Source organism: Sebastes umbrosus, chromosome 3, assembly GCF_015220745.1.
Source record: "Sebastes umbrosus isolate fSebUmb1 chromosome 3, fSebUmb1.pri, whole genome shotgun sequence".
NCBI lineage: Eukaryota > Metazoa > Chordata > Actinopteri > Perciformes > Sebastidae > Sebastes > Sebastes umbrosus.
This window is the reverse complement of record NC_051271.1, coordinates 20,596,975-20,623,030: the sequence shown is the minus strand read 5'-3', so window position 1 is coordinate 20,623,030 and position 26,056 is coordinate 20,596,975. Positions and strand designations below refer to the sequence as shown.

Sequence of the window (26,056 nt, the reverse complement as noted above, 5' to 3'; positions counted from 1 at the left end):
AATTCAGATGGATAAATTAACCCAATAATGGCTTTTATCATGACAAAAAAGTTGCCGGTTAACGTTCTATCAATCGACTCATTCCAGCTCAACTTTGATATTAAACAATCCAGCCACGGGAATGAGATGAGCATACGATCATAAACATATCTGTATGAGGCAATACAGCCAATCGAGATTCAGAACAATTCACTCAACCACCATTAAGCAATTGTCTCAAGGATGATCAGACCAGACAAAAGTGATGGAAAACAGTATAAGCATGGCTCCCCGTGGTCGTCTCCCCAGCACGATAATGAGATCCACGGAGGACGGGGGCACTTACCTGATAAATGGGAATATAATAGCGTATTCCAAATGGGGGCCACCTGCAGAAAGGCATTATGATTATTATTGTGATCCGTCTCTGTCTTGTTGCTGGGAGCGTCTTGCTGGTGGGAGGACATGAGTTATGAGGATGGCATGGATTAGACGTTTACAGCTCCTGTTTATCAGGGACTGTGTGAAAGATGGATGTGTCGTAATGAGAGTAGAGGGTGATGATTTTAATCATTCAAGAATCAATACATCAGTATAAAAATCAATATGCTTGTCACGCCCTGTACTTACAGGAGTATTTCTGTTGATGTGGCTGTTCATCTTAAAGGTGAAGATAACATTTTACTCAGCAGTTTAATTGCTGAGATCTGGTTACAGGGACGGGAATTAGTTGTCAAAACTACAAAAATAAGATTCACATTGTAAAAAAAATATCCAATTGTCCTTTTTCTGTCATCCCAGGTCTTAACAGCGACATCCTCTACTCGTTGGTCGATTCTGTTGATGGATTTTTCTCAATTGACGACCACACCGGTGTAATAAGCCTGGAGCGTCCCCTAGACCGCGAGGTGCAGTCGACATATGAGCTGAAGGCCCGCGCCAGTGACCAGGGCTCGCCACGCCTCTCCTCGCTGTGCCAGGTGGTGATCTCCGTCCTGGACATCAACGACAATCCACCGGTGTTTGAGCACCGTGAATACACGGCCACCGTCTCTGAGGATGTGGCGGCGGGCACGCAGCTGCTCAGAGTGCAGGCAGCCAGCCGGGACACGGAGGCTAATGGAGAGATCTCTTACGGCATCATCAGTGGGAATGAGCATGGCATGTTCAGCGTGGATCCACGCACTGGTATGTGGTAGCATGAAATAGATGACTTTTCTTTTATATATTCTTTTAGCTCAGCCCTTAGCTTTCTCCCTACTGGTGATGTAACAAATACATTAGTATTACTTTCAATCCAATTATATTGGATATTGACTTCTAAAAAAAACATCAGATAGGTTAACCAAAGTAAATTACATTTTACGACAAGCACCACAGGGGTTAAAGGTACCCTGTGCAGTTTTTGACCACCAGTAGCACAGTTGGCTCTTGTTTTGTTTATATCGTCTGCACACACATTGAAGCACATTCCAGCCTAGGTTTCACACTATTGCACTGATCAACAGTTGGTGTCTGTAGCACGCGAAGAAGCATAATGCTGTGTTCATACCAAACGAAAGCCAATTATCGCCTTGCGTTACTCGCGCATGTTTGACCGTGGGATCATTTGTGTTTATTTGCATCAGTGGAAGTCCCAGATACGTCGGAAAACTAAACACTGTCGTATCTGGTTTCATAACATCACCCTGAGGCGCTCGTTGAATTTCACCGAGCTTTATTCACTGTATCTAGCAAGTCACACGTCCGATTGTTTTCTACAGCGGTATAAACCCAAAATAAACAGATGTTGATGTGATTTAATTGCAATGAACGGATGAAAAGGATGCCGTCATAAATACATCATGACATCGATTTGTAAAAAGTCTGAATTCATGCTTTGTCAGGTCTGTCCGCAAGGCGGCAAGCAAGCAGCTTTTAAAATGCTTGTTTTCTGAATGGAGTTTGGTGGATCAGTGCCAGGATATGCTAACTTTGTAGCTGCTCCATCAACACTCAAAATAACGTCATAAATACAGCACCGACGTTATAGTTTATACAATAAACCGTCTGTGGTTTTATACACATACAGTACATTTACACACATAGAGTTTTGTCCGGTCTCTGTACAAGTATGAGGTACCATCTTAGAGCTCTGGGCAAAGATTGTATATTGCCAAGAAGTGAAAGTCAGTTGTTTGTTCCATTGCAACATCAGTGCCCAGCAGCAAAGCTATGCTTCCGCCATTTTGGACTGAAAAGGAGTAAAACGTCCGCCTAAAAAGTGCCATACAAAAGTAAAACAAAATTATTTATATTATATTGTCATATTCTACCAAAATGGTCTGTGTTGAACAATAAAATATTATAATAATGTAATAAGCATTTTCAGTCCAAATTTCCCGCTTGAGTTTAAATATTTAAACTTGCGTCATTTGCGTCGGCTGGTGTGAATTTACGTCTACTCGCGTCTTTGCATTGACTTTGTATGTAATCGCGGCGCGCAAAGTTCCCTTTGCATTTGGTGTAAAGCACACCATTAAAATACGGCAACAAAAGCAATGAAGAGGACGACCGCTACTAATTTGTTAAAAAAACCCTGCTCTTTACAAGAGGAAGGAAATATGTTAATCAGGCATTTTGTAAGGCTTCAAGGATACACACAATACAGATTCTTTTGTTTACAAAAAAACTCCTTGGGCTACAGGGAGTCAAACATCAAGAGCTTCATCGCCTATGCCCTGTAATTGTTGTTGAGTCTACACAGTCTGCATTCCTGTCTTAACATTATCCCGGCATCATGCTAAATTGCCATGGGGGAAGGAATGACTCACAGTAGGTTATCCCTCTGCAGAAAATGCTGCAAATACAATACATCAAAAATAAAGAACAGTGTGTGTCATCAAATTGATTTATGTTTTTTGGTATATTGTGGGATCATATGTGAGTTTTTTAACATTTAGAGAACACAATGTGAATTCAGCTCTCCTGACCTTATTGACTCTCTGCTGTCTCTTTGTCCTCAGGTGACATCTTTGTGATTGAGCCGTTGGACTACGAGGTGTCCCATGAATACTACATCACCATCGAGGCTACCGATGGTGGCTCCCCACCGCTCAGCGACATGGCCACCGTGAACATCAACCTGACTGATGTCAATGACAACAGACCTGTCTTCAGCCAAGACGTCTACACAGCTGTCGTCAGCGAGGACACTGAGCTGGGGAGGACTGTGATGGCGGTAAGAATATACATACTATACAATAGATGCTTGTTACTTTTAAGTATTAAGTATTATTACTATAAAGCTGTATGCATGGTGAAAGACGGTTTATTCTCTCTCTCTCTCAACTTTCCTCCAGCTAGATCTGTCAGTTTGTTCACCTTCTCGCCCAGTCGTTCATTTACTCCCTCGCAGCCTCTCTCCTCTCTGCCCATTACTCACCGCATACAAAATCACATATCAGCACATGTGGCAAATCACCATCTGGTGGCACAGCTATATTAGGACCGATGCTCTTCATGCTCACTGCACCCCTGTTCTCGTGCATTATCTGACACACATGCTCAAACAGTTTAATTGAAAAGCATTTGACTCATTAAGCCCCCATCCTAGATAAGGCATTCTCTACGTTTTGCATGTTAAATTCTCTCGCTGTCCACCTCTCCTCCTTCCCCTCATAAAAGACCTCTGCTTATGGCCATTTATCTGTGTGTCTAATGTACCTGAATATAAATTATCCATCACAAAATTAGATTTTAATGCCTGCCATTGTCTCATACTTAAATCTTCACTGTCGGCTGATTTCCCTGGGGATTCCTTTCAATATGTGACGGTCGGTGGGTTTTAAGATTGTGAGTGTTTTGGAGGAGGGTGCATAATAGAAATTAAAGGTTGTATGCATCTATATGATGTTGTGATAGTAGGGCTGCAACTTGTGATTATTTTCCTTATCGGTTTATTTTATTTTTTTGGTAAATAGATTATATGATTTGTGTATAACGTGCGAGAAAATAAGAAAACAGTACCCCCTGGTTTCTCAGAGTCCAAGGTGTTGTCTGCAGATATCTTGTTTTGTTCGACCAACAGTCCAAAACCAAACAGTATTAAGTTTACAATGATATAAAACAGAAAATCTGAGACGAAAAATGGGAGACTTTTGAGAAACAGGCTCAAGAAAATATTTGGCATTTTGCTTGATTATTTTCTGTGGATTGACTAATCAGTCGGTTAAAGCAGCATTACCAAACTTTTTCACATCAATGACCCCTAAACTGACGCAAATTAGACCACGGACCCCCATCTGATAAGATTTTTACTTTGAGATGTTTTATTACAGAAAGTGTATGCAACCCATGGCCAAAATAGTCATACATTCAGTCATTGTATTACTTATGGATGGAATTATAGTGAAAATAATGATTCCCCTGCTTATTGGGGATCCCTGGATCTCCCCCAAGGGATCCCTGGGGGTCCCCAGACCCCACTTTGGGAACCACTGGGTTTAAGCACTATAATAGTGCTTTGAAGCTCCTACAAACTTGATTTTAAATTCAAAGTATTTCTGTCTCTAACAATAAATATGTCAAAAATAAACAATAGTGGTAGAAACTGTGTGGGTGTGGTTTTCAACAATCCACCCACAGTCATCAGATTTTAATTCAGATATTGCTAAATTCTGATTGGTGCATGAAATTATATGACATCATGTTTTTTCCTACTAAGTCCCATCCACTTTAAACTGGTGAAGAGCACACGCAACTCAAATATAGAAATCACTCCTGTGAAATAACCAGATTTCTTCGTGCAGTAAGAAGCTGATTGAGAAAATAGTTTTTTATGGCCTTTAACACATATGTTAACACAACATACACAAGCAAATGTATTATATTATACCATGATTGATCGTTGTTTTGATTGTTTGATTGATCCAAAGGTGGTGGCTGAGGATCTCGACGGGCCTTCTTACGATCACGTGCGGTACTCCATCGTGGACGGCAACCAAGGCAGCCCATTCACCATCGATCCGGTCAGAGGAGAGCTCAAAGTTGCTCGCCAGCTGGACAGAGAGAGAGTAAGAGAAACAGCCGATACAATGCTGACTGTACACGCAGAGTTTAATCCACCAAGGAACTAATTGCACTCTATGCAGAATCCAATCAGAGTCATGTCAGGCCTAATAGGGAAGCTTGTTTACTGATCTCAGCTGCTTTATTGCTTACAAAAGCAGCTCTGCCTATGTCTGCTAATACTCCCCCCTCTCTTTCTCAGACTTCAGGGTACACTCTGATGGTGGTAGCCTCGGACAACGGGTCGCCCCCTCTTTCCAGCAGCGCCATGATCAACATAGACATCTCGGACATCAATGACAACCCGCCGCTCTTCTCCCAGGCCAACTACAGCCTCATCATCCAGGTGAGAGGGGTGGAAAGAGGTCAGAGTAGATGGCTGATTAGAGGAGGAGGAGAGGATGAGAATGAGGTAGATGGAAAGAGAGAAAGAGAGGGGGAGGTGCTGGGGGGATTGCAGTGGACACAGAGAGAGGGATTAACAGGGAGGAATAATGGGAGAGTGTGCGACTAGAATGTCAAGAAGCAGGTAGGAGGTTGGAGGAAGAACAGAGGTAAGGACAGGGGAGAAAGAAGAGGGGCGGGGAATTAAAAAGACAGAGGCTGCATCTTAAGTATAAGAATTCAGATAAGAGATGGAAGGGAAAGGCTGTAAGGCAGGAGTGATGAAGAGTGGCAATGTGCAAGATACAGACCTGATAATGGATGGTTGACTGGAGTAAATGTGTGAGAATAAAAATGAAAGAAGATGCATCTGTAGTACAGTTTGGGAGATCAAAAAAATAATGATTCGAAAGGCAGGATGGGAGATGATTCATTTCCAATTTATCCTGTCTGTTTAGAAAACTGAAAAAAGCAATTTAAAAGATGCTGCGAGGTGGCACCACACACATCGTACACAGCTCAACCACTTAAGGATGAAACATTGTTTTGCCTCTGAAAACAGTCTTGACTGGCTTTTTTTTGACTTACTATGGATCCTTGTGATCAAAGTGAAGCACAAAATCACACTAAAACAGAACAAGTAGGGTGCAGAGGGGACACACTGTACAGTACACACCACCAGGAACAACTGGAGTTGAGAATGAACACGAGTTTTGAGTCAGGTCTTGAAAGAGTCAACGGAAGTGACAGATCTGAAGCCCATTCAGGGACACTAAACACTAAAGACAGCCTTAATTTTGAAACTGTCCCTTTTACTGGGACAGTAAAAGTCATGTGCCTCTGTGTCCTCCGGTGCCCTCCGGTGCTCCTAATGGCATCTGCAAGATTTCACAGACTGGAGGAAAACAATCAATCAGAGCTGATCTGGATCCTGTTGTCTCTGAGCAGCTGTCAATCACTCGCAAACTCCGATCAAGCGGTCAAACTAGGCAGCGCTGATCAAATATGAATCAATATTCTGTTACTGTAATGCCTATTTCTTGCCTCAAATGTTTTCAGAAACATCTTGTAGTGTACTATTTAACTGTAAAATGAAAAAGTTTGTGACCCGGCAGCCACGTGGAGATCTGTTGAAGAAATACCAAGCACCGCCCTCCAGCTGGAGCACAGCCAATAGGAACACTCTCTCTCTGAACTGACCTGTGATTGGCCAAAGTCTCCCGTCATGGGCTAGGTGTTTAAAAGCCTGAAAACAGAGCCATGAGGAGGTGCAGAAGTCTCATTTTCTCTCAGAGCACTTCAATAACAATAGGCTGAAAGGTTACTATGGAATTTTTAAAAAAAAATATTCTGCCTATTGAAGTGGTTAAAAAGTGGAAAAAAGCTAAATTCTTTCCATTTCCCAAAAAATTCAGTTATTTAATGTTTAAAAGTCACCGTTACATTTTCTCTCACATCAGCAATCTTCCGTAGGTGCACATCTTAACGTTTGAAAAACATTACATTATAGAGTTGAAGAGCATCAGGTGAACCACCTCCTCTCGTCAAGAACATTAAACACACCTCTCTTGTATCCCGCAGGAGAATCGACCGAAAGGCACGAGTGTTCTCCAGCTCACCGTAACCGATCGGGACGCTTCCCACAACGGCCCACCTTTCACCTTCGCCATTGTGGACGGGAACGAGGGCGATGCTTTCCACATCAATCAGGAGGGAGCTCTAGTGGCCGTGGGGGCGCTGAATAGGAAAAGTAAAGAACACTACCTACTTCAAGCACAGGTGAGTCACAGCGCCGAGGAGGAGTTGAGAGGTTGTATTGATTTAACCGTCAAGCCACAGCAACCTGATCTATTTGTCTTCCCTCTCTGTACCTTTTCTCTGTCATGCTCACTCTTACTCTTCCCCCCACCCCCAGTAACCATGTTAGTCTCTCCATCTTTTAAAGCTTTAAAATATATTCTAAATAAAGCTTTTCACCGTGCAAACAGCTGTTTCTAAGATGCTGAATTGAAAGCTGCTGCATCAGAGTGCATCTCACAGGAGAATCATAAGTCAAAGACTTTTGCTTTGCGTGTGGATCACGTGTGTTGCCGGGTGTTGATGTGTCACCTAAGAGGAAAGAACAGGGAAGAAAAATAAACGAGTGGGCAGATGGGATATGAAATGTGAGCGTGATGTCTTGTTACACGAAATGCACACTCAGAATTGAGTCATGGTTGTTTTTTTTTCTTGCAGAACTGACGACTATCTGTGTGAAAGTGTGACTGTTAAAATGCATGATCTGGAGATGTTTTGTTGGCTTTAATATCCAGTGCACCTACTGTGTGTAGATGAACTTAGGGATATCAGTGAAAGAGCTTGATTGCCCTCTGCTGTTGGGAAAATAAAGCTTGCAGATAAAAACTTACAGAGCACAATATTTCCTCGTGTCTTTTCTCATGTTCAGGTGTCAGACAGCGGCAAACCTCAGCTCTTTTCCACCGCCTTCATCAGCGCACGCATCATCGAGGAGAGCGTCTACCCTCCTGCCATTCTCCCACTCGACATCTTCGTGACCACCGCCGGCGACGAGTACCCCGGAGGCGTCCTGGGCAAGATCCATGCCACCGACCAGGACATCTACGACACCCTCACCTACAGCCTCGCCCCCTCTTCCTCCTCATCCTCAGAGGAGAGCAGCGCCTTGTTTTCAGTCTCCGCCTCTGACGGTAAAGTCATCGCCCTGCGGCCGCTCGACGTGGGCCACTACCCTCTCAATGTGACGGTGACCGACGGGCGTTTCACCGCGGCGGCGGATGTCACCGTGCACATCAGACAAGCAACTCGTCAGGCCCTGGACAACTCTATCGCGGTGCGCTTTGCAAGTATCGCCCCCGAGGAGTTTATCGGGGACTACTGGCGCAACTTCCAGCGGGCGCTGAGGAACATCGCTGGAGTCAGGAGGAGTGAAGTCCAGCTAGTGAGTCTGCAGCCTTCAGAGCAAGGAGATCTGGATGTGCTGCTGGCTCTAGAGAGATCTGGCAGCCCCTACCAATCTCAGGAGGTAAAGAGATCATGTTACCAAACTGTTATTTTGTTATTGGGCTGCAACGAGTGTCAGAAAGTGTCCGAAATTTGTGTAAAATGCCCAAGGTGATGTCTTCAAATCACTTATTTTGTCCAACCAACAGTCCAAAACCCAAACATAATCAGTCTGCGATGACATAAAATCATGTTTCACTTGTCTTCAGGTGGTCTTCCGTAAGCTGAACTCCTCTGCGGCAGTGATCGAAGAGATGACGGGGGTTCGAATCGTACGAGTGGTGCAGAAGCTGTGTGCAGGTCTGGACTGCCCGTTGAGCTTCTGCGACGAGGTCATCTCCCTGGACAAGACCGCCATGTCCACTTACAGCACGGCTCGCCTCAGCTTCGTCACCCCGCGACACCTGAGGACTGCGACCTGCCAGTGTGAAGGTAGACTAATTACACCTCATATACACACAGATGCACATTTAATAACCGTTAGAAACTCCCATTCTGAGTGGAAATATGTTGGCGTTCAGGTGGCAGATGTCCCGTGTTGAACAACCTGTGTGAGAACCACCCCTGTCCTGATGGAATGGAGTGTGTGGCAGATCCGAGAGATACCGTGTACAGCTGTGTATGTCCAGAGGGCAAAAAGGGCAAATGCTCCGGTAAGAAAACCCACCTCACCAGATCTTTTCACCCTTCACCAAATCAAAATGATGTAAAGATGATGCAGATGTTACTCCCACCTCCTCTTGATGCATGTCTGTTGCTTCATTGCAGACGGCCACTCGCTGACGTTCAGCGGCAGCGGCTACGTGAAGTACCTTCTGATGGAGAACGAGAACAAGGAGCTGATGAAACTGTCTCTGAGGCTCAGGACCTTCTCCACCCACGCTACTGTCATGTACGCTAAAGGGACCGACTACAGCATCCTCGAGGTGTGTGTGTGTGTGTGTGTAAATGTATTTGTCCAGCCTTATTACTCAGCCATAACAGTGCATTTATTCCTTCAGTGTTTCGAAATGATAACCTCGCTTATCATAATTAAGTCTAGACTGACTGGCCGTCTGCATTTCTGAGCTTGTCTCTGTATTACCGCTCGGCATTTCCATATCAGAAGGGCTTAATAAACACATAACTGCCCTCCCCCCCCCTCCCCATGAGACCATCCAGCCATGTCTGCCAATCAACTGTGCTGAAGGGTTCAAAAAGGCATTTTAAAACCCCTTTCTCATGAGGGACGATGGGAATGTGGTGGTGGGCTGAAAAAAAGCTCACACACAAGAGCTATTTTAGTACTGGGAGGGGAACAGAAAGCAGTTTTCCACACATTCCTTTCAGAGTCTGGTACAGTATAGCAGTCTGCATGCCAGGCTGTAGTCTAAAACCTGGCTGGCTAAGAGGCAGTTATTGTTTATCATGTATGGCTTTTAATATCTCCACACGGTTGCTTGTTTTATCTAGAGGCGAGAACAGAAGTTATACTGTTGTATAAATCTATTTTCCTGTAAAGCGAGTAGACATTTGTTTGCTCTTTATCAAGATAAGATTCAAAATTATTTTAAGGCATGGTAATATATTGTATTTTCTGATAGGGAGTGATTTATGACAGTGTCAGACAGTGATTTATAACAGCGTCTTGATGATTTGATTACGATGTCTCCGCCCAAGTCTTAATCTTGCGGAGCGTTAATCAAACGGGGGAAACAAAGAGTAGAACTGGTGAGATGAATAACCTCCTTGTTTGTCAAGTTCTAACAACGTATTTTCCGACTCTGATAGATTGTGAACGGCCGCCTGCAGTACAAGTTCGACTGCGGCAGTGGCCCCGGCCTCGTGTCGGTCCACAGCGCTCAGGTCAACGACGGGGAGTGGCACACTCTCGTGCTGGAGGTGGAAGGCAACTACGCCAGGCTCGTGCTGGACCGGGTGCACGCCGCCTCAGGCGCCGCGCCGGGCACCCTGCGGACCCTTAACCTCGACAACAGCATTTACTTCGGCGGACACGTACGCCAGCTCGCCTCTGCTCGCCACGGGCGCAGCCTGCCCGTCACCAACGGGCTCCGCGGCTGCATGGAGGCCATCACCCTGAACGGCCAGGAGCTGCCTCTCAACACAAAAGCTCGCCCGGCCCATGCTGTGCTGGAGGACATCGTGGACGTGACCCCCGGCTGTGCGCTCGCGCCTGCAGAGAGTTGTTCCAGCAACCCGTGCACCAACGGAGGGAGCTGCACCTCGCTGCCTAATGGAGGTACATAATGTCCTGCTCAGCTCATTGCACTCAGATCTTCATTCAAGTTACATTTCCAGTCCTTTTTTGTATGCTATTCAGTACCTGTTCTGGGGGAGATTACGAGGCGTTTTAATTTCCTTACCTGATCATGTGTTTAACAGCAAATTAAACAACTTCCTTTCTGCTACTTGCAAACAGGTACAACCAAAGTGTGAACCTGTTCTATTAGAGACTGGCGTCTTTTAACATGGTTTTGCAAGACCTCTCGCTGTTTCCTGATGTGTTCCTGTTGCTGTGTTAATTTGCAGTTAGTGCTGTTAGCCATTAATGCAAACTCAACACTTGTGCATCTGTTTCACATTAAAAACCTGCCAGCGGTTCAGGGGGCATAATCCCTCACCATCCCTATTAGGCTGTTTTGTAAAACATCTGCAGGATGTGTTGAATTTCAGTAACATCAGCTCAAAAAAAACTCCAAACAGTGTGGTAAGCATATCATTGTACTAAGGTAAATTATGCAGAATTTAACAAGTGAACCATTAAAGTGAAAGTACCAGACCAGTACATTTAGTTTCTTTCCCCCTTGGCCTTTATGCGTGGCTGACATTTTAAGAGACAACTCACCCCCGGTGATTCTTTCCAGACTGGCTCGGATGTGAGAATGTACAGTAGTTTCAAATGTCACCGTCTTCATAAATCTTTCTTTTTTCTCAGGCTACTTCTGTAAGTGTCCTGCCTCTTTCATGGGCTCCCACTGTGAGATTGGCATCAGCCCCTGTGCCTCCAACCCCTGCCTGTACGGAGGCACCTGTGTACCTCGCGCAGACGACTTCTACTGCCAGTGCAGAGGCCAGTACTCAGGACAAAGGTACTACAACCCGTTTACTGTTTGGTCTCAGTTAGAAATAGAGGAAGTGAACATTTTCCACAAGCATGCATCATTGCTGCCATGCAGGAAGTAGGATTTTGCATGCGTGCCAGTGTGATGATGATGACGTAACAAAGCTAAATAAAGGCAAAATTAACTTTATACTTTATACCCCTCATTGTACAATTAATACTTACTTCTAACATTTAATGTTGAGTAGTAGTTTTAGTTTGAACCTGCATTCTCAAGTTTCGGGAAATTTGTAGACTGTTATAGGGTTGTCACGATACCAGGAATTTAGTAATCAATACCAATACTAGTGAAATTCCAGGATTCTAGATACCCAATTCAACTACGGGAAAAAAAACAAGAACAAAATAATAAATCCCATGTACTTCAACATACACTCCATTATTACCATTTGCATACTGTTTTTTGTGAAGTTATTATTAATCCCTGATGATCCACCTCAAGTTTCTAACCAAAAACAAAATTTTACAAGATTGCATTTGAACACATCATGACAACGTTATAATTTACCTCCACTTGATTGCGTCATGATGTAATGCAACCTCCATACGTTAGCTGCTAGCTCCGTTATTTAGCCAAATAGGACTATGCTGTCCACCGGCTGCTAACAGCTAACGTTAACTAGCTCTCCTCCTGCCGATTTCAACACAGGTTTGCTGTTCACATTGTAGCATTATCAGGGAAATGTTCTATCATGCGACAATGGGACGCCATTAGTCTCGAGCCCTACGCTACGGTACCTGCAGTACTGTAGAAAAACCGTCACGTTTTCAGAATTGTGGCATCGACTTGGTACCGAAGTGTCGGTTCTCATGACATTCCTCGACTGGTTATCTGCATTAATGAATTATTTCTTATCCAACCATTACTTTACTCCGTAGTATATCCTGCAGCAACATAAAACATTTGTTTGCAAAAACATATCAGAAATGGAATGATCTTGATATAGTTTTTAGGTTTCTGAAGTGAACTTGTTTTGAATTCAGGTGCCAGTTGGGGCCGTACTGCAGAGACAACCCCTGTCAAAACAGCGGGAAGTGTATTGACAGTCTGGACGGTCCGGTGTGTGAGTGTGAAGCCGGCTTCCAGGGAGACAGGTATGTACATGTTGTGTTCAAATATCTCCAACTAGACAAGTGTGATCTCTAGCATCAGCAGTTTGCAACACAACTCACTATATTCCACTGTATTATCCAGGTGCATGAGCGATGTTGATGAGTGCATGAAGAACCCCTGTTCCAACGGAGGCCAGTGCCAGAACACGTACGGCGCCTACAAGTGTAACTGCTCGCTGGGTTTCAGCGGGCAGGTGTGTGAACTCCGCGCCGAGGTGCGCAATGAATTCGTCTCCACCTCCTGGAACATCGGCCTGGAGGAGGTGATAGGCATCGTGGTCTTCGTGTCCAGCATCTTCATCCTGGTCCTCCTCTTCATCATCATCCGCAAGAAGGCTTGTCGCAGAAAGTCAAAGAACGACAACGACGACAAACATCTGAGCGTGCCTCACTCCTTTCTCCAGAGACCGTACTTCGACGTCAAACTCAACAAGAACATCTACTCCGACATCCCGCCTCAGGTCCCCGTACGGCCCATCTCCTACACTCCCAGCATTCCAAGCGACTCGAGAAACAACCTGGACAGGAACTCGTTCGAGGGCTCAGCCATCCCGGAGCATCCGGAGTTCAGCACCTTCAATCCGGACTCTGTGCACGGACACCGCAAGACCGTGGCCGTGTGCAGCGTGGCGCCCAACCTCCCCCCTCCCCCTCCCTCCAACTCCGTCTCAGACAGTGACTCCATCCAGAAGCCAAACTGGGACTACGATTATGATAGTAAGTTCTCTATAGATTTACTTGCCTGTGCTTTGGCAGGAGTCACATTAAGTTCTAAATGACTACTATTATGACATTTATTGCATTTAAGGCATTCGACAATTTATTCCTATCATGATTATATTTAGTGGAATTCTGGGAAACACAATGGGTCCATAATTACCGAATAATTTTCTTGGGAGTTTCCTGAAAAGGATGTTGTGATTTGGTAGTAGTTATAGGCAAAATAGAGGCAATGTTGAATTGGTACACTTATAATAATTTCAGTTAATTACTAGTTTAACTTTGTCTCCATTTTCTCTAAACTTGCTACCAAATTCTGTTGTCCAAGTGGATTATTTGATTTTGCATATATTTGTCGTATTGCTATATATATTGAGACCAGAAAAATATATTCATCAATTTAAAGTTAGGGTTGATAATGTTGAGAAACTAGCAATAGAACACTAGATTTTAAAAATGATCCATCCGAAAAACCCAGCCAGTTTTGCCAACCCTTTTCTAATGAAAGTAGCTAGCAGCACTAGCTCTAAAAGTCCCTAAATCTAGCGAGAAAGTCACCAAGTTGGCAACAATGACAGTCTGTCCCGTCAGACTACCCCTCCAAAGCCAATCCCCCCAAAATACAATTAACGTAAACATCGAAAATGTGTGTGCAGGCAGGTAGATAGGCCGTCCAATCATTTAATTTGGGATTGGACGGGTTTATTACAGTCCTGCAACAGCCACAGATACCAGATTTATTTATTGTTTTTTGTCAGAGCACTTGATTTATTGATTGCTGTCGGATTGTAATGACAATTTCAACAAAGAAATTCCCCAACCCTACCTTTAAATGTAGAAAAATACCATTAAAATAGAAAATTAGATTGGATTAAATAGATTTATTTCAAACAAGAAAACAAAACAAGAATAACCAATGAAATGATCAGTAAACATATACAGCAAATTTGAAATAAACTAAATAATTATATGTTTGAAAAGGAATCGGAAGAAGTAAACACTGATAAGGTCCTACCACTTTCTATAACTTCAATAAAGCAGCAACATCCCACAAACAGTATTTTTGTTTATTCAAAAGTTAATTTGTTCCATGTCCCTAGACGAATGGATTTCATCTACATTGCTGTGTCCTACACAGGACACTTTTATATCTCATCCATGTATGTTGGTTTCCACTAAAACCAAACTTCTTTCTCTTGCAGCTAAAGTGGTGGACTTGGACCCGTGTCTGACCAAGAAGCCTGTGGAGGACAGCGCCTGTCACCCCTACAACACCAGGGGCAGCATGTCTGAGGTCCAATCCCTCAGCTCCTTCCAGTCAGAGTCCTGCGATGATAACGGTACACTGCCACTCAGCATGTTCAATCGAATCATCTGAGAACAACTAACAAAAGACAGCATAGTTTGAAAAACTGTTTTATAACATGTATGAGATGACATTTTGCACTTGTGATGAATTTTCCTTTCGTCTGATCAGCCTGCAGGGTTTCATAGAGCCTTGATGATTTGTATGCTAACTCTGTTTCTCTGCACGCTCTCAATGGATGACCCAAATGGTGACTCTGGGGGTCACGTGTTCTTTTCTCTTTCTTTTTGCTGCGGGGCTTCAGCTCCCATATGGATCAAATCAGTCCACAGATCCAGAACAAGGTTTTAAATAGGGGGGGGGTCCAGCCTGTAAGTCCTCAAAACACTACCGGTACAGACGGAAGCAGTCACAACAAACTTGTCCTGTGTAATTCTCCTGGGATTTATATATATATTTTCTAACCTGCAGCCTCTCAGTTTACCTGTGTTCAAAAGGAGTTTGATGACTTACTCAGAGAGCAGTTACGTTCTGTTTGAAATATCATTCACAAGGTCATTTTCATTTGCATGCCTTTTCTTCTTTTTTTTTGTCTCTTCTTTTTGTTTAAAATGTAGCTACACGCGGATGTTTAAAGCAAACATCAAGGAACAGTTCACAAGGGTATATACACGCATATGTTATTTCCTCTTCATATCTCACTTATTACCCTATGTCATCACTGGGATATCATGGTGGGGATTGTGCTGCTCATAAGTCATCAAAACCTTTCATCTCTTACACCGACAATGACTCCTAAATTGAAATTGAATATCTCCCTAAACAAGTCATTTCTGCTTACCTCATTTCCTCAGTTTGTTTTCTAAACACACACAGGCTTTTCGGTTGGAAAATGTGTTTATATCTCCGGGGGAATTTAACTGATTCTTCCATCTGTACTGTCAATGGCACCCCGTAGCATCTCAGTATGTTGTTGTTGTGTGTTATGTTGCACAAACAAAACCAGACCCTCCCCACTGTGTCGCCTTCCACCATTGTCTTGTGCCCAGCCATGAAACCCCCCTCCGACATTCAGCATCGACACGAAAAAACAAAAAACAAAAAAACGTGTGTCCTACAACAAGGACATTTTGTGGGAAGTGTCATTTGTGTTGGCATCGCTCCCATCACCATGCACTTGTTTGTTTTTTCTTTTCAAATTATGAAAGCATTTGTACTAATGCTAGATCTCTTCCACCCACTCTCCCCTCTCCTGCCTCTCACAAGCCTCCATAGTGACTGTAATCCACCTTGTCAACTCTGCTGTTGACACGGTGGAAGGAGAAGGTACCCCTTTTATTGCTTCCATCTGCCAGTAGTTTTGTCCTTGGTGTTTGGGATGTGAAGTGCAGGTTATAGAGCTGCCATTCTCTTACGCTAAACCTCACCCAACCCTGACGTTGTTCCCTTTTTTTACACACAGCTGCTAATTAAAAAGATATGCAAATACTAAATTAAACAGGCACAGAAGTGTTGCCTTTCAAGTCTCAGTATTGATCTTTGCCAACTTTTGATTACACACCTCAAGAAGTCTAAGAAAATGGCGAACCTGTTGTCCATTGATTGCCCCGTCACTCTCCTTTATCATCATTATGCCTTTCAGTGTTTCATTGCCCCTCATTTCATTCGCCGATTGTTCTTTCTTCTCAGGTTTTTAATGTGTTCTTTCTCTCTTTCTCCTCCTTTCTTGCCTCATGTAAAGAGTCTTTTTTGGCTCATGATCTCAAGAACCCGAGAGGTGACTTTTTAAATCTTTGTTCATTGGTGTTTCCCCCCCTCTAACTCTTAACCACTAACCCGAGAGCTCAATGAGGAGAGGGTTAAAACCTGCCCTGTAAGGCCGAGCCGGTGTGACGCTGAGCGCTTTCTGCATCGGTGGCCTCTGAAGGTGTTATGTCTGCCTCTGTAGGATTAAGTATTACCCTAAAAACACTCCCATGCATGGCTTTGATGCTGTGACAACATTAAAGAAAAATCTGAGCATTATATGATGAAAGGTTTTGCTCAGTAACTAACTGGAAATTGAACTGACTGGATGGAAGTTGTATATGTTTGTGTGTCTGTTAGTTTTTTGTCACAGCATTTAAGTATTTTCAACACTTGAAACCCTGAAATTTACTGTATGTTAAAGTGGTTTAGTTATTCTGAAAGCCCCATTAGATATGTTAAATATGATTTGTCTGCTGAAGTGGTGGAGGGAACTCTGTCTTTAAATCGCAGTGAAACGGAAGTTATATAATAATTTGACGTTTTTCCATGTGAAAGAGAATATGGCGGCGAGGTATAATTACTAGAGCGATTTAAATCAAATCCTGTACATTTGATTGGATAGCTCAGAAGTGGGCGTGGCTTAGCGAATATGCTGGTATACAATGTTAATATATATTAAAGGTGCACTCCACTGATAGATGATTAATCAAAATGCTTAAACATTTTACAGGAAGAAAAAAAAGAGGGATTTTGCTACAAAAATACTCAAAACAAATGTTTTGTTATATGGGCATATAACAAGAGATAATGCTATAAATAACACAGGGAGACAGAAATAAATATGATAAATTATTGTTTTATTTCACTTTGTCTTTAAGTCTGTGAATGTGTCTGCAGTGTGTTAAAAAGTTGCTCTCACAAAGTGGTGTGAAGTTAAAGGTGCTATTGATAACATTGATGACATTCAGCCGCTAGATGTCGCATTCTCCCTCCCGGCTCCATTGCATTTACTTCACAACAAGTGACTGCCAGGCACCTACCGTCAAACTCACAATTTTTTTTCCACACACTAATTGGCAACTTGATCGTTGACGACACAGACATACCACGTGATACCAACACCGTTTTACTATTGGCTCAAAAGCCTTGTTAGAAGTGGGAACCGAATGTCAGATATCTTCCACAGAGATAAACAAAACATTCATTTCGGACCCATTTAAATGATTAATTCACAGTTATAACCATTTTTTTTGAGTAAAAGCCATTCTTTTATTCGGCTAAAGGCTCTGTGGATGTTTGTTTTGTTTTTTTAAATATCCGTCTGCATAAAAATGTTATCAATAAGACCTTTACGTGTGTATTAATGAACAACTCATTGTGTTGGTGTGACGTATTGTGTTACCGTTGCATGGTGTGTTTTTTTATTTAACATTAACATGATGTCATTTGGTGAGTGTCAATAACTGTACCGTAATGTGAGCTTTGGTGCAGAATACTAATGAGTGTGTTTTATCAAACAGGATATCACTGGGACACATCTGATTGGATGCCAAGTGTTCAACTTCCTGGAATCCAGGAGTTTCCACAGTATGAGGTTGTGGAGTCGCCCGCCCCTCTGTACAGCGACCCGAGTGCCATCGACACCGACTACTATCCCGGCGGCTTCGACATTGAGAGCGACTTCCCTCCGCCGCCGGAGGACTTCCATGCAAACGACGACCTGCCGCCACCACCTTTGCCAGAGTACGGCGACACGCTGCGGCCCACGGGCAGAGATTTTGACCCGACTGCGACCGGTCCGGGCAGCCCGGGCGGGGTCCGCCAGCGCCCGGCCCTGCCCCAGCTGTACAGCCTCAACCAGTACCTGCCGCAGCACTCCTACCCGAGCGACGGGGGCGACACCGAGGGCCAAGGCGCCACTTCCACCTCGGGCAACACCACCCCGGCTTCCACCATGGGCGCCGGTGGCTACAGAGGGGGCTACCCTTTAGGTTGTAGTCGGGACTTTGACTCCTCAGCTCTGGACAACATGTCCCTGTCTCTGTACACGTCCACAGCCTCCTGCTCGGACATGTCGGCGTGCTGCGAGGAGTCCGAGGTGATGATAAGCGACTACGAGAGCGGCGACGAGGGCCACTTTGAGCGGCTGGTCATCCCGGCGCTCGACTCCCAACAGCACACTGAAGTCTGACACTGGATCCAAACAAAAGTGCCTGAACCCACAGCTACACCTTATGTTAACCCCTCACACACCACCCACACTAAACATGCACAGTATGTGTACACAGAAAACAAACACACACACATACATACATTCACACACACACAGGATGAATTGAGTCTAAACACAGGGGTTGTTGAGACTGGTTGTGAAGGCCAATCGGCTGAGAAGATCTCATGAAGCTATCGGAGAGACTCTGTAGCATCTTAACATCTGCTCAGTCCAACTCCTGCCCCCTTGAGTTGGCAGTGCCATCGCTTTAAGTAACTGTCATCATGGATTGTCTGAAGGGTCAACATTTCAATGTACAACATGAAAAAGCATCATGAAATAAAAAAAAAAAAAAAACACAACAATATCTTTGTTTCTATAAATACAACGAAGCAAAATGTTTTTATACAAATCCTCATTTTCAATGTAAATTTAAATGTACAGTTTTGATTTCAAAGTTTACTAGGTTTTGTAGATATTCTATGCTTTTATTTTCAACAAAAAAGAGTTAAATGGTGTGACATTATCAGCCTTACTGTGCTTACATTCACGAAAAAAAGGAAATGTTAAAAAAAGAGAGAGAAGAAAAGAGCGTGGCTTTTCCGAAACACAGTGTACTCGTAAAGTTTATTGTCTCCTGCTCATTTCAAAAAGGGTCTTCAATGAACGACTGCATATTCTTGTTGTGTTTTTTATTTGTTTGTTTGTAAATTTTGACTTTGGAACCTCTTTATTTTTCCACCAAGAAAACGGGACCCAATATATTTATAGTGCAGAGTTATCCATGGACACGCGACTTTTTCAGGTGTCTATGTGTGTGTGAGCAATGCTATGGTCTTGTTAAGGTTTTTATTGAATACTGCCACGAGCTCACGCTTTCCTACTGGCAATAAATTATTCCTAAAAAATATCTATGCTGTCTGCGTGCAATTATTTCCAAACTGTGTTTATGAATCGAAACAAGTTGAAGAAGTAAGCAGTACTCGTCGCTGTAGCTAGTATTGTTTGTGCAAAAAGTAAATAAAGGCTGGAATTCAACTTTTTAACAGGTCACTTTATTGTAGTTGTTGAAAATTATGTATCATAGACAAAACGGTTAATCGACTATATAAGATTATTGGCTAATCAGTAATGAAAATAACCTTTAGTTTTCGCCAGGCAGCAACCTCCGGGTCTGAAAAGTGAAGTCAATGCTGAAGTGCCTTAAACTTGCATTCTCTCTAATAGCCAGCAGGGGGCGACTCCTCTGGTTGCAAAAAGAAGTCTGATTGTATAGAAGTCTATGAGAAAATGAGCCTACTTCTCACTTGATTTATTACCTCAGTAAACATTGTAAACATGAGTTTATGGTCTCAATCACTAGTTTCAAGTCTTCTTCAATACAGCATGATGTTCATTTAGTAAATTATGGTCCCATTTAGAGTCAAATAGACCATAAAGCAGGGGATGCTTTAGGGCATGGCTACCTTGTGATTGACAGGTCGCTACCACGGCGTTGTCCGGTCTGGGAGTTGTCTGTGCTTTTGTCTTACGACTAGAACTCTTTCACAGTGTGTTTTCAGTTCATGAAAGTTAATTATAACCGTTTTGGTCGCCTAGAAATGTCTTATTCAACGTTCAGTTGTACTTAGCTTCACCCTGTCGTTTCACTTCTGGTTGAAAAAGACCAAGATGGCGACGGCCAAAATGACGAACTGGAGGCTTCAAAATTGCAGTCCAAAAACCAATGGGTGACGTCATGGTGGCTACGTCCACTTATATACAGTCTACGGTTGCAGCCCAACAATCTAATGCAATATATGTGATAAATGACATTTTTTAAATCTTATACAAAGTAGCCTAACGCAATTGTTTTTAATCAGAGTAACACAACTGTGTTTACCTTCTTAACAAGCAGCAGCCAACTGATGGGTCAGTCATTAACAACTCACGGCATGCAGCCAAACAAAACTTTTTATTTAATCTTGTGGAGTTCCCAAAGTTTTTGCAGATACAAAATATGTCAGGCTGAATTTTGAGCGCAATATATATAAAATAGTTATATCTAGAATATTTCAATTTGATGGAAAGCTGCAGCAATAAAATACACAGAGTCTTGGTTCTGAATATTTCCCTGTGTTAAGATTGTGAAGCTTCAATGAAGCTTTGTAACAAGCTGATCCAGAGTATATACAGTGCATTCACAAACTATTCAGACCCTTCTTTTTTTCACATTTTGTTGCAGGGTTATGCTAAAATAGTTTAAATTAATTCAGTCTACACCAAATGCCCCATAATGACAAAGCAAAAACAGGATTTTAGACATTTTTGCAAGTGTATTTTAAAAGAGAAACCTGAAATATCACATTGACCCTTTGCTAAAACACTTGAAGTTTAGCCCAGGTGCCTCCCATTTCTCTTGATCATCTTTGAGATGCTTCTACGCCTCTATTGGAGTCCATCTGTGGTCGATTCAACTGATTGGACATGATTTGGAAAGGCACACACCTGTCTATATGAGGTCTCCAAAGACCAAACCATGAGGTAAAAGGAACTGCCTGCAGAGCTGCAGAGACTGGATTGTGTTGAGGCATAGATCTGTAAGAAACCAGATTGTCTGGTCTGATGAAACCTAGATTGAACTGTCTCTCAGCAGACATGTTGACTTGTCATAGTAGGAGAAGCACAGGTGTTACTATAACACTAACAATGGCTCCATGCTATACAAGTGTCCCAGTGAGAGTGACAGTGAGTCAGCATGCACGATACCAGGACCCTGAAATAAAGCAGCTAAATGAAATTCAGCCTCTCATAATTTCCACTAGTTACACCTGTGCTTTTCCTACTGTGACAAGTCAAAGTGTCTTCTGTGAAAAAGGCCTATAACGTCCCAACTGTGAAGCATGGGGGTGGCAGCCTCATGCTGTGGGAGTGTTTTTCATTGGCAGGGTTGAGGGAAAGCTGAATGGAGCAAAGTACAGAGATAGTGATCAGGATGTCAGACTGGACCAAAGGTTCACCTTCCAACAGGACAATGATCCTACGCACAAAGCAGGAGTGGCTTAGGGACAACTCTGTGAATGTATTTGAGTGGCCCAGTTTTTGCTTTGTCATTATGAGGAAACAAATTATTTAAAGGGGACATATCATGCTCATTTCCAAGTTCATATTTGTATTTTGGGCTACTGCCAGAACATGTTATAATGTAAAAAAACAAACATTATTTTTCTCATACTGTTTGTCTGAATATACCTGGGGCCTTTCTCAAAGCAGACACTTCCCTACTCCCATTCTGTGACGGAGTGAACTCCGTTTGTAATCACACTCACAGCTGAATGAAGCAGCCTTCTTTAAGGTGTAGGGTGTAAATACAACGGCAAGTTTTGGGACGAACTTCCCTCTCTCCGACGGAAACATAACTTTTCGTAACCATGGTTAAGGGGGACTGAATACTTACTGTGTAATACTGTCAGTGTGGAATAAGATGATTTAAACAATGTCAAAGCTTCAGAAGGGGAAACTCTCCAGGCCATCTTCTAGTCTGGCAGCTCCGTGTCACCTCCCTCCTCTGACTCCCAGCGGCTGCTTGTATCAATAAACCCTGGTTGTCTCACACAAGGGTGATAAACTAACATGACCCTGCTACCTCAGGGCCTGATGCACCACCACACAGTCTGAGCTCTGTGTTTTCTCCCTGTTTGGCCTCTCTGCACTGCGACTGGCTGTTCTTCCTCCTGGGCTTGGCAGTGGAAGATGATCTTTTGACCTTAAGTCAGGACCGCGGAGTCACTCCTGATCCGCTGTTTTTGGCTGACTATTGTCCAAATCATATTACCAACATGACTAAAATACTGAATAAAATCTCAGTACCACTTTATAAAGAGATATACTTGATATAATGAGACACACTTGATAAGGTGTTTCTAAGTAACTAGTGGCTTTTATAATGGTTTTGATTAATTTATCAATGCTTAAATGGCATTCAACAACTTTTGGGTTGTCAGGTTGTGACAAATGCATGTATGCATTTCCTTGTCCAGCAGAACTTGCTGTGTCTTTTCATCAGGATGATCTCACTAATGAACGGAGTACTCTCTCATGTGATTATATTAAAACTCACATAATTAAAATAAGAGTTCTGCTGTCATTTGTGATAGTGCCACTGGAGGACATTGAAGTTGGACTTTTTCAAATTGCACACAAACAGTGGTGGCTTGATGGATTACTGACTTACTTACTTTATAACAAGCCTTTAATGTGCAGGTATAAATCTTAATAAGTCATTAATAAAGTGTCAACAAACAAGTCTTCAACATTTTGGGAAATATCCTGAGGAGGCTTTCACATCAGGGACCCTGAGTACATTTGACCTCAAAGACCAGTTCGTTTGATTAGTGTGAATGCTGTGTACCGTACTCGTGCACAGTCCGTTGATCCGTGCCTGGGACCACTTGAAAAGCTTTTTTTTTTCTCAGAATGGTTTTATTTCATTCATGATTATTATATCTGACAGATTATAGCCAACTCAGTCCTTTTACCTGCTTACATTTCTTTAAAGGACCATTACAACCCATAAAATACAGTTTCCACCTGCCAAAAACTGATTGCAGGTCCTACCTTGTGACTGGAAAGTTTTTTTTCTGATTCAGAATGGTTTGATTTCATTCATGAGGATTATATCTGACAGATTATAGCCCAATCAGTCCATTTTACCTGCTGAAATTCCTTTCTAGGGTTCTGCCCCTTCAGGGCTTGAACCCTAATGACATGTTAATTAGTGCTCTTTAGAGGTGCTGGTAGGCATATTTTCTACCTTTGGACAGATCCAGGCTAGCTGTTTCCCCTTTTATCAGTCTGCATCATAAGCTAAATTAACAAGACTGGTATCAATCTTCTCATTTAATGCTTCCTAATACATTTGGGTATTCTTAATTAAATTAAGAGCTAGTTGAAAATACAAAGCAATTCATGCAGCAGGAGGATAAACAGGAGGCAAATTAAGTTGTCCCAACGTGGTAACCCTAAAGTTGTCTTTGCTCACGCTTACTGATCTATAAAGCTTTAATAAATGACTTATTAACCAAAAAAACAAAGCCATAAGTTATGTAAATGCTTTTATAAAGCCCGCCTCATTAGAAAGTGGTACCAAGTTGAAAGGTCATGCTGTTTTAATCCCTCTGGTTTCCTCATTTCTCACCAAACCAACCCAGTCCCCATTGCACATTGGTCAGGTATGTTCACTTTGACCAAACCAAGATCTTGTTACGTTTTGTTAAGTTTTAAAAGCAGAACACTTGCAACCTTTGTGTTTCCCCCGACATTTAAAAGTAAATCTTAACACATCTTGGCTTCACATTTATTTACCCTCCAGTATATTTAATTAGGTGAAGTCTAATTGAGAATAAGTCATAAGAAAAGCATCTCACCACTTAGGTGCACACAGAAAATGTGCTCAGTAATTCTCAGTAAGTGGTGTCATAACACTGAGCTGCTTCTCTAAGCATCAGATGACATTCCTTGGTTTAGAAACGATTAGCTCTTGGGTCTAAGAGGCTGTTGCTAAGACAGACAGCTAGTGGGAATGGACTATTCTTTCTCAGTTGGGTGGCAGAATAAAAAAAAAAAACATGGTTTCCCATGTGGACTGAAACAGCTCCACAGTCTGAGAGGTATAATGTGGAGAAGAATCCAGACTCCAGCAGTGGTTGGTATTCGAATCACTTTGCAACCACTCATGTGCTGCTTAATCTCATGCTTGGTGGATCCAATTAACTCTGGAAATGGCACCAGATGTTCTTCCATTAAATAAATTAGGATTTTCATACCTATTAATGCATTATTCATACTATGGAATCAGGACTGTGGGACTGGAGGTGTTCTGCTTCAGGAGTCGTGGTTATTAGCTTTCACTTGGGAGACTGCAAGTCTGTAATGCTGGATTAAAACCACAAGATGGCTGCATATGACAACTCATAAAAACTGGAGGCAGATGGGATGGTTCTGAAAGCCCAAAATCAGCCAAGCAACCCGATGAGAGACATGTACTCTAGAGTCTCATCAAATGATTTCACGCAGTGGATCCTTCTGGATGAATGAAGGAACACAAATCAGCCAAATAAGCCGATTCATGGATCAGTTGGTATGAAAACCTGCACAGTGATCACATGATGTAAACTCAAACTTCCCCCACACTGCTCTGTCTACCAGTGACAATACTCTGTCTTCTGCCCTCACACTTTAATAGGCTACTCTATCAAAAAGTAAGCATAACTACAGGTTTATAAGGCAAGAATACTTAAAGATTAAGTACAAGTAGGCCTATAATCCAAGTATACTAGACTTTCTGTATACTTGTCAGTATGAGCCAAGTATACTTAGACTTTTCTGTATACTTGTCAGTATAAGCCAAGTATACTTAGACTTTACTACTTGACTGTATGAGCCAAGTATACTTAGACTTTACTGTGTACTTGTCAGTATGAGCCAAGGATACTTAGACTTTTCTGTATACTTGTCAGTATAAGCCAAGTATACTTAGACTTTACTACTTGACAGTATGAGCCAAGTATACTTAGACTTTACTGTACTTGTCAGTATGAGCCAAGTATACTTAGACTTTTCTGTATACTTGTCAGTATAAGACAAGTATACTTAGACTTTACTACTTGACAGTATGAGCCAAGGATACTTAGACTTTTCTGTATACTTGTCAGTATAAGACAAGTATACTTAGACTTTACTACTTGACAGTATGAGCCAAGTATACTTAGACTTTTCTGTATACTTGTCGGTATGAGCCAAGGATACTTAGACTTTTCTGTATACTTGTCAGTATAAGACAAGTATACTTAGACTTTTCTGTATACTTGTCAGTATAAGGCAAGTATAGTTAGACTTTACTACTTGTCAGTATGAGCCAAGTATACTTAGACGTTACTACTTATCAGTATGAGCCAAACATACGTATATATCATTTTGTTAAGTATATCTCTGATAAGTACATAAAAAATGAATTGAAAGTATACTCTCTTATTTTACGTTTAAAAGAAGTATACTAATAGCACACTGGAATAAACTTCGTTTTGGTAAGGGAAAGCCACATTTGTAGAATAAAAAAAAGTGCATATACCTTTTTGTATGTAGGCCATTCACGTACTTCACAAAACTTCAGTCAGTGTAATCCAGAGTTTTTGACAGCAAGATTAGTTTTTCACCGATCACACCTCAAACTATGAGTTGCTGTTTGCACAGAATGTGTGAACAAGACTGTTTATGAATGCAAGTTGAGATTCCTCAGACAAAGAGCAAATATTAAATACCTCAAATATCAAGTCAAATCAAACAGAAGTGTCTGAGAGAAACGCAGATGGCGATTAACAAGAAGCTAACGTGTTGTTTAAACATGTCTGTCTGAAGAGAAACA

At 42.4% G+C, this 26,056-nt stretch overlaps 1 protein-coding gene across 9 annotated transcripts in view; it reads left to right on the top strand.

The window, feature by feature from the left end:
- fat1a (FAT atypical cadherin 1a) overlaps window positions 1-19,564 on the top strand; it is an 85,513-nt gene extending 65,949 nt beyond the window's left edge. For 3 of the 9 annotated variants that reach the window (XM_037765518.1, XM_037765520.1, XM_037765517.1), the window contains 16 exons: window positions 781-1,167; window positions 2,985-3,199; window positions 4,896-5,033; window positions 5,231-5,374; window positions 6,994-7,191; window positions 7,859-8,455; window positions 8,643-8,865; window positions 8,955-9,086; window positions 9,202-9,359; window positions 10,204-10,672; window positions 11,369-11,522; window positions 12,539-12,649; window positions 12,750-13,384; window positions 14,590-14,727; window positions 16,435-16,470; window positions 17,963-19,564. In XM_037765518.1, coding sequence (XP_037621446.1) covers window positions 781-1,167; window positions 2,985-3,199; window positions 4,896-5,033; window positions 5,231-5,374; window positions 6,994-7,191; window positions 7,859-8,455; window positions 8,643-8,865; window positions 8,955-9,086; window positions 9,202-9,359; window positions 10,204-10,672; window positions 11,369-11,522; window positions 12,539-12,649; window positions 12,750-13,384; window positions 14,590-14,727; window positions 16,435-16,470; window positions 17,963-18,633 — 4,406 coding nt within the window. In that variant the 3' untranslated portion in view covers window positions 18,634-19,564. The other 6 variants (XM_037765521.1, XM_037765519.1, XR_005206366.1 and 3 more) reach the window with 5 other exon arrangements.
- Window positions 19,565-26,056: the final 6,492 nt, after the last annotated feature.